The sequence below is a fragment of the Micromys minutus genome (assembly GCF_963924665.1).
Source record: "Micromys minutus genome assembly, chromosome: 13".
In the NCBI taxonomy this organism is placed as follows: domain Eukaryota; kingdom Metazoa; phylum Chordata; class Mammalia; order Rodentia; family Muridae; genus Micromys; species Micromys minutus.
The window spans coordinates 8324656-8332905 of record NC_137982.1 but is presented as its reverse complement, the minus strand read 5'-3'; the positions used below and the strand labels follow the sequence as shown (position 1 = coordinate 8332905).

At 52.3% G+C, this 8250-nt stretch overlaps 1 protein-coding gene and 1 pseudogene across 2 annotated transcripts; one reads left to right on the top strand and one right to left on the bottom strand.

Annotated features, from left to right (window-relative positions):
• Nucleotides 1–732: 732 nt before the first annotated feature.
• PTGES2 (prostaglandin E synthase 2) lies at nucleotides 733–7793 on the bottom strand. Its single transcript, XM_080928133.1, has 7 exons — nucleotides 7514–7793; nucleotides 6319–6516; nucleotides 3290–3348; nucleotides 2846–2995; nucleotides 2318–2518; nucleotides 1807–1924; nucleotides 733–1288 (listed from the first exon to the last, which is right to left on the bottom strand). Exons 1-7 carry the CDS (start codon nucleotides 7790–7792, stop codon nucleotides 1136–1138), a joined length of 1158 nt encoding a protein of 385 aa, XP_080784259.1. The 5' UTR covers nucleotide 7793; the 3' UTR covers nucleotides 733–1135.
• Nucleotides 4658–4919, top strand: LOC308429147 (small nuclear ribonucleoprotein F-like; annotated as a pseudogene). The gene has a single exon. The product of its transcript is annotated as a small nuclear ribonucleoprotein F-like (transcript).
• Nucleotides 7794–8250: the final 457 nt, after the last annotated feature.

Here is an 8250-nt window from a genome sequence, read left to right as displayed (position 1 = left end):
AAGAACAAGAGCCTACAGACTGTCCCAGCCTGGGCTGACCGCAGGGTGCCTGGGGGCCTCTCATCCATACAACAGATTTATACACCTGCCCTATTGGGCTTGGTATCCCAATGTGCACTTGACCTGCACCCATCCCCCAACTTCCCCACCCCACAGTGACTTTGTTGGTTTTTGTATTTTGTATTGTTGGTTTTGTATTTTGAGGCTGCCTCAAGCTCACTATGTATGAAGATGACTTCAAACTTCTGATCTTCCTGCCGAGATTCCTGCTTCGAATTACCACACCCCACCTAAATGACAGCCCAGGAAACCAGGACTTTCTATGTGCCGAGAAAGCACACTACCCACTGAGCTGCACCTCCAGACCCACTCTGTCTTTTGGAGACAGGGTCTCAGGCTGCAGCCCCAGACCACTCCCACCTCAGGTTGTCGGGATTACAAGTGAGTGCTACCATACCCAATTTCCCCACAACTTTCTCAGAGGCAGGACTACCAATGTACCCATTTGACAGATGGAGGCTTGGAAAGGAATATTGGAAAGGAGCATCACTGCCCAGAGCTCCTTGGTCAGTGGGGAACATAACCAGACTAACCCCTTGTCCAAATCCCGGTTCAGTGGGCACCAATTGTGTAGCAGAGGCACCAGGTTAATACAACCCGCCCTAGCTTCCCCAGGGCAGCTGACCGCCCCAGCAGTACCTATCCCACAGACCAGACCTCAGAACAAGCGGCTGCCATAGGGGAGCAGCAGACCTCTCCTTTATTACAAATAAAATAGTCCCAGGGGCACCTGGGAAGAACTGGAACAAGGAGGCATGTGGACAGGGCTTTTGTTAACAGACTGCCTTCCCCTTGTCCAGGGCAGGAGCCAGTCTGATCCCTGTCAGGGACTGAGCCTTAGCAGAGTTGAAAGGAGTCCCTGTGGTTGGAGGGTAGTCCTTTGTGACCCCAGACCTTTTATTCTTAGAACAGCTGTAGGTTTGGGCCTTGTCCTCAGCTTCAAGGGCCCTAGAAATGTCCAGTATTAGAAGTAGAGAACTGGGGGGGGGGGGGGGGGGGTAGGTGGACCAGAGACTAAAAGACTGCCCCCTACGAGCATGGCTGGGGGCTGGTCCAGGTCTCATGGCCCCAGCAACTAGTCTTTGCAGCTAGTGGGGACACGATGCACTGAAGAGGCTTCTTCAATGGCCCGCTCCATCCGCAGGTACCAAGGCTGGATGTGTGAGTGTCGCATCAGGTCGTCAAAGGCCTCCAGACCCTCCATCACTCGAAGTACGCCATACACAGCCTAGGGAGGGGTCAAGGACCAGTCATTGCACTGGGGCCACGGGAGCACCAAGCTTAGATGAGACTTTCATACTGAGTGTTCGCTGCCAGTTGGGTAGCATTTTGAAGAGATATCTCAGCATCTGCTCAGACCAACGCTACCTGGTGACAGGAATGCTCAAGGATAGGGCCTAAAGCCAGGCCAGTGAGACTTGTAGGTAAAGGCCTGGAGCCCGTGCATGTGGTGACTGAGCAAAGAAATCAGACAGGGAGCCTAGGTCCTGCCACTGCCACTCAGGACCCTGGAGCCTGCCTAGCCTGGAACTATCCCCTTCCTGAGCCTTACAAGTATGAGAATCATGAGAACCGTTTTGATCATCCCCCCTGACGACACATGCACGCATATGCGCGCACACATCCCACGGAGAAAAACAGGTTTCTATGGGGAGCAGAGAGCTGCAAAAGGTGGACCATTCCTGGGTTTGCCCTCCCCCCAGCATCCCACCCAAAAGGCAGGCCGCTCTAACTCCACCATCATACCAAGTCAGCAAGGTTAGGCTTCTGACCCCCCATGAATGGCCGGTCCTTGCCCACGGCTTTCACCCACTTGTTGGCTGCTTCATAGAGGTCTACCCGTACATCATCCTGTAGGTGGTGCCTGGGGAGAGAGAACGGCTGGTCAGGGGACTCCTTCCCCAGCCTGTGTGAACACAGCCTCCTTTGCACAGAGCAGAAAGGCAGGGTGACAGGGGTCGGTACCTACATCACTGAGACCTGCCCCCTTAAATGAGAGCGTGTGGCTCAAGATGAAAAGGGACCCCGACAAGGAGAGAAATAGAGGGCACAGGGTAGGGTCATGGCTTCTGACCCCAAAGCCTGGGCTAGGGAGCAGTCAGCTGTGCTGGGTCCCAGGCCTGGCTTGTCTTCTCTAGGTCTCAGTTTCCCTTTTCCTTCCCAGAGGGGTTTGATGGATGCTACACAGATGCCATGCCGGGACTGGGGAGAGCAGAACCCTACTGCTGCACACGCACATGCTTGTAGGGGCCATCACCTGCTTTTGAGGCGCTTGCTGATGAGGTACATGGCAGCCGCACCCACATACTTGGCCATGGTGGCCTCCACAGCCCCAAACTTGCCCTCACGAACAATGTAGTCAAAGGAAGCCAAGGCCTCAGTGGGTGTTCGGTACACGTTGGGAGAGATGAGATGCACCAGCCAGTCGTCTGCCCACTGCCGCCACTTCATCTCCTCCCTGCAGATGCCGGACATAGAAAGTATGGCCCTGTCTCGAGCCAGGGCCAGAGCTCTGCCCCAACACCCAATCTCCCACAAGACAACCCAGAGCAGTGGTTCTTGGCCTTCCTAACGCTGCAACCCTTTAATACATGTGGTGGTGACCCCCGCAACCATAACATTGCTACTTCAGAACTGTCATTTTGCTATGGTTATCAAAATGTACCATAAATATCCCATACGCAGGACATTTGATGTGCAACCCTTCTAAAAGGTTCTTTCAGCCCCAGAACATCCGGCTCTGCCTGGTCCACTCCACCCCTCACGCTGCCGCAGCTCCACTCACGTCCTGGCTTCCTTCCCGCCATACATCTGCTGGGCCTCCTTCTCGTCCAGCATGAGCCAGTACTTGTTGCAGAATTCGGTCACCTCCTTGCCCTGGTCGTTCATGGCCTTCATGGGTGGGTAATAAGTGATGACCTCTTCCAGGGGCTGCCTTCAGGGGAAGGCTACAGCTTCAGCCTAACTCCGTCCTCCCCCTACCCCCACCCCGCTTACCCACCCAGCCCAACCCAGCCGGACTCTACGGGCTCAGTCACAACCCTCCTATGGCCCTCACTAGCAGCAAAGGGGGCTAGGTTAGACAGAGGGAACGCTTTCCTGGGAAAAGGAGATGCAGGAGATAAGGAAGGCAGGCCTTGGAGCAAGAGACCTTTGGTCTCTTCTAGAAATGTCTATAGCAGCCCCACCCTTAGAGAAGGCCCTTCAGGGCCTCCTAGGAGTGACTTACCCTGAAACCAGGTAGGTCTTGAGGGTGCTAATGATGACTGAGGAGTCATTGAGCTGTTGCTGGAAGAAAAGAAACAACTGTTTTTTGTGATGCTGGGGACAGAACCTGGAGCCCTGGGCATATGAGACAAGCCCTGTCACTAAGCCACACCCTTGCCCAAAAGACAGGTTTGGATCAGGGGCTCTGGCTCGCATAGAAGAACTGGGCTTCCTTAAACAACAACAGCACCCAAGGTCCTTAAACCTGGGCACTGTTGATCCATCACAGAGGTACCCCAAAACTCATGTCCTGAGCTCACCACTCTCCATTCTTGGGACCTCTTTTGGAGCAATGGTGACCAGGTATAGCTACTGGGGAGGTATGACTGGGAGAGCCTGGCATCTGACCCTAATCTGACTCACTTGGCCTCTTGGCACCAAAGGACTGGGAAGGACCCAGAGGCTGCACTAGGGTACCAAGCCCAGTGGCAGGATTTTATCTTTACTGTCCCTACAGCCCAAGACGGGGATCCTAGGGACTAATTAAGAAACTAGCCCAAGTCCAGCACTTGGGTGGCAGAGGCAGATGATCTCTAAATTCAAGACCAAGCCTGGTCTACAAATCAAGTTCCATGACAGCCAGGTCTGCTACACACAGAAACCCTATTCTGAAAAACCAGAAGGGGCTGGAGAGATGGCTCAGGGGTTAAGAGCACTGACTGCTCTTCCAGAGGTCCTGAGTTCAATTCCCAGCAACCACATAGGGTCTCACAACCATCTGTAATGAGATCTGATGCCCTCTTCTGATGTATCTGAAGACAGCGACAGTGTACCCACATACATGAAATAAATAAATCTTTAAAAAAGAAAAGAAAAACCAGAAAATAAAACAAACAAACACTCATGAACTGTGGTGCCTCATGTATGCTCAGACACATGCTAAATAGTAAATAAACAAAAATGTACTTAAAAATTTTTTGTTTGAGACAGGGCCTTATGTAGCCCAGGCTGGCCTGAACACCCAGAGATCTGCCTGTTTCTGTTTCACAGATGCAGGGAGTTATGCACCAGTATGCCTAAGGAACCTTTTTTGTTTTTCAAATTACACTTAATTTTCTTTGTGAATGGTAGATGTGGCGGTCAGAAGACAGCTTGCATAGTTGGTCTCTTTCTACCAGAGTCCTGGGACTTAAACTCAGGACGTCAGGTTTGGCAGCTTTACCCAAAGCCATTTCAGCGACCCTTAATTAAAAATTTAACACTTTTTTTTTTTTTTTTGGCGGCCATTTCTCTTTGCGCCGGTCCGTTCGGTGTATCGGCAGCTGCTCCAGTCACGAGGGGCAGGCAGCGGCGGGGTAGGTGGCTAGTGGGGTGCAGTGCTTGCTTCTCAATGAGTTTACTCTTCAATCCCAAGCCTTTTCTCAATGGACTGACAGGAAAGCCAGTGATGGTGAAACTTAAGTGGGGCATGGAGTACAAGGGCTACCTGGTCTCGGTTGATGGCTACGTGAACATGCAGCTTGCAAATTACAGAAGAATACATAGATGGGGCGTTGTCTGGACATCTGGGTGAAGTTCTAATAAGGTGTAATAATGTCCTCTACATTGGAGGCATTGAAGAGGAGGAGGAAGATGGGGAAATGAGAGAATAGTATCTTGGGGGATTTATATATATATATATTTCTATACAATAAAGATTTGGGTTTTTTCCAAAAAAAAAAAAAAAATTAACAATAAACAATCTGGGCATAGTGACATATGCTTTTGATCCCAGCACTAAGGAGGCAGAGACAGGTGGATCTCTGTGAGTTCAAGACCACTCTGTTCTACATAGCTGGTTCCAGAACAGCCAGGGCTATACAGAGACACATATAGATACAAAAAAAACACATTGAGTTTCAGAACAAAGGGAACACAATGGACCTCTGTCTCAAGAAAACAAAACAAATGCACAAACCCAACACTGGGCATGACAGGACATGCCATAACCCTAGCAGGCAAGAGACACAGGAGACTGAGTTCTAGGCCAGCTGAGGTGACAATCAGCACCCAGGATTAGCGTGCTGGCTACCCCGTGTGCACCCGATACAAGCTACAGTTCCCTGCAGGAGGGAACTTCAGTTGAGAAAATACTTCCATAAGAAGGCTGTAGACATTTTCCTAGAGATTGATGGGGGAGGGCCCAGGCTATTGTGAGTGAGGCCATCCCTGGGCTGGGGTTCTGGGTTCTATAGGAAAGCAGGCTGAGCAAGCCATGGGAGCAAGCCAGTGAGCAGCACCCCTCCATGGCCTCTGCAGCAGCTCCTGCCTCCAGGTTCCTACCCTGTATGAATTTCTGCCCTTAATGCTTTTGAACTGGAAGTGTAAGCCAAACAAACCCTTTCTTCTCCAACTTGCTTTTGGTCATGGTGTTTCATCACAGCAAATAAAAATCTTAATTAAGACAGTTAGTGAGTGGCAGAGCCACACCTCAGACCCAAACCATCCCAACTACATTTCCTTTTTTTTTTTTTTAAGATTTATTTACTTTATTTATATGAGTACACTGTAGTTGTTTTCAGATACCAGAGGAGGGCATCGGATCCCATTAGAAATGGTTATGAGTCACCATGTGGTTGCTGGGAATTGAACTCAGGACCTCTGGAAGAGCAGTCAGTGTTCGTAACTGCTGAGCCATCTTTCCAGCCCCCACCCCAACTACAAACACAGTTTGTTCATCTTAAGTGCATTCCCAAGGCTATCCCCAAGACTGAGCTAATAGGGAATGAAAAAGTTCTGACTGTATTTGAGGGTTGCTGCTGTGACTATACCCTGCCCTGCTGCCCAGTCTAGCATCAGAGCTCAAGGGTTTACCAGAACAACCTGGACTACATACAGGCTTGCACCAGCCAGCCCACACTCAGGGACCATCTTCCACCCCAGCTTTTCTCCCTATTCACAGTGGAGAACCGGGAACCACAAGTTCTGTTAGACTATAAAGAAGGATCAGATTTAGGGAGACTCCTAGATAGCTGGGGACAGAAAGGAGGCATGAGATCCCCCAAGGCTCACCAAGCTGTCTCCTTCCTGGGCCACCAGGATGGGCACCTTCCTGTAGGAGGAGAATTTGATCTCAGCCCTTCTCACAGGATTCACCTCCACTATCTGATAGGGCAGGGAGTGGAAGTCGAGGAAGGCACGGACTTTGCTGCAGAAGGGACATGTCTTGTACTGGTACAGGGTCAGCTGCAGGCGGTTGGACAGGGACAGCTGGGAGAGATAAAAATAAAAGGGTCTTATAACACCTGGAATCCCAGAGCTCTTGCTCCGCTACGCCCCGGCAAACCTTTTTTTTTTTTCTTCAGGGAGTCTTCTAAAGTGACCCTGAAAATAGAATAAGAAAAGGTGGGGAGAATGGGGGGGGGGGTAAGCAAAGGGCTCAGGGAGTGAGAGACAGCCTGGCTAAAAGTGCCCAGCAGGTAAACCACAGGGCCAGGAGGGTCTGCCACCCTGTACGCGTGCACGTGTGTGTGTGTGTGTGTGTGTGTGTGTGTGTGTGTGTGTGCAGTGAATTCATCTTCCTCCTGTCCCAAAGGGGACACAAGACAGTGTGTCTTCCTCCAACCTCAATAGTCCTTAAGGTCTCCTCCACCCTCACCCCGACTTCTCCAACTATTTCTGGGTAACCAGCAAAGCTGACCAACGAGCCAGGCAGCATTGGCCAGAAGTGAGATCTAACTCAGATCTCCAAACGTGGAGGAGGCTGCATCTAGCTCCTCTGCAGGGAAGCCTTCAGCTGAGTTTGCTACAGTTGCAGCCCCCTTCCCTCAGTCTTCAAATCGGATGGGCAGGGAAGAGAGCAGTGAACCACAGGGACTCCACTCCACTTCCAGTGTCCAGGAAGAGAGCATGGGAGGCAGGACGAAGAAGGACTGAGACTCTGCAACTCCTGAAATGTCTACAGGGCTGCCGAGCCACAGTAGGCTGGAGCACGCCTCCAGTTCTGGGTCTGAAGTCAGGTTCCATAAAGATTACCCCCGGTGCCACACACACATACACATCCCTAAGTCACAGTAGAGGCTATGGCGTGCGATTCAGAGAGCTCTAGATCGTGGGCAACAGCACCACCCTCCTCGAACTCTTAGAGCCAAGACACTCGCCCAAGGTCACAAGCAGGCGAAAGAGGCCACTCCTGACCCCGCGGCTTCTCAAGAGTTCAGGGTTAATCCCTGCTCCCCGTCAGCAGTCCGGGTCAGCCAAGTCTTACCTGAGCAGCCGAGCGCTCGGCGCGGAGGTCCTGGGAACGCAGGTGCCACCGCACGGTGTGGTAGAGCCCCAGCGCGCCGCCCAGAGCCAGCGCCGCCGCCCCCAACAACCGCGGGCTCCCCTTGCGCACCGCGGCGCCCCGGCTTCCGGCCGTCGCCCTAGTGAAGCCGGCCCGGCTCTGTGCCGAGAGTGACGACCAGGAGGATCGTGTGAGCAGCCCCTCAGACAGGGCGCACCGGCTAGAGCCAAGCACCCAAGCAACGCGCGCTGCCTGAGCCATGTTCGATCTGCAGGCGCTGCGGGCGGGCGCGCAAAACCAAAATGGCCAAGGCGCTAGGATTTCTTAAAGGGACAGAACTCCAGGCCCTCGTGTTGCCTAGGGTAACGATGACGCCAAGTAGAACCTCTCTGAGAGGCAGAAGCACACCCCAGGAGCTTTGGAAGTGGCTTAACGTCGCTGTCTTCTGGGGGTGCAATGGTGACCTGTAACTCGTGGTCGGGCGATCCGCATCGTGCATTTACAATGTCAAAGAAAACGCTAGTCTTCTGACCCATTTACTCCCCAGAAAAGATCCGACGCGGTCTCCAGGGAGTGGGTGGCCGCCTCCTCTCAGACGCTTTCTGCCCTCCCGCAATGCTGTACGCTGCTACAATGATGCGAACCATAAACTTTTCTCAAACCCAGCGGGGGCCTTGGAAACCACGTGCTACGGAACTGGCCCACGTTAGGGGACCGGA

Excerpts from the sequence above, each read along its gene's own strand:
- PTGES2 (XM_080928133.1), bottom strand. The coding sequence starts at position 7,792 with ATGGCTCAGGCAGCGCGCGTTGCTTGGGTGCTTGGCTCTAGCCGGTGC. Across the intron at positions 2,519-2,845 it reads GGCGGGAAGGAAGCCAGGAC|GGAGGAGATGAAGTGGCGGC; the intron begins GTGAGTGGAGCT and ends CGGCATCTGCAG. Across the intron at positions 1,289-1,806 it reads AGCCTAACCTTGCTGACTTG|GCTGTGTATGGCGTACTTCG; the intron begins GTATGATGGTGG and ends ACCCCTCCCTAG.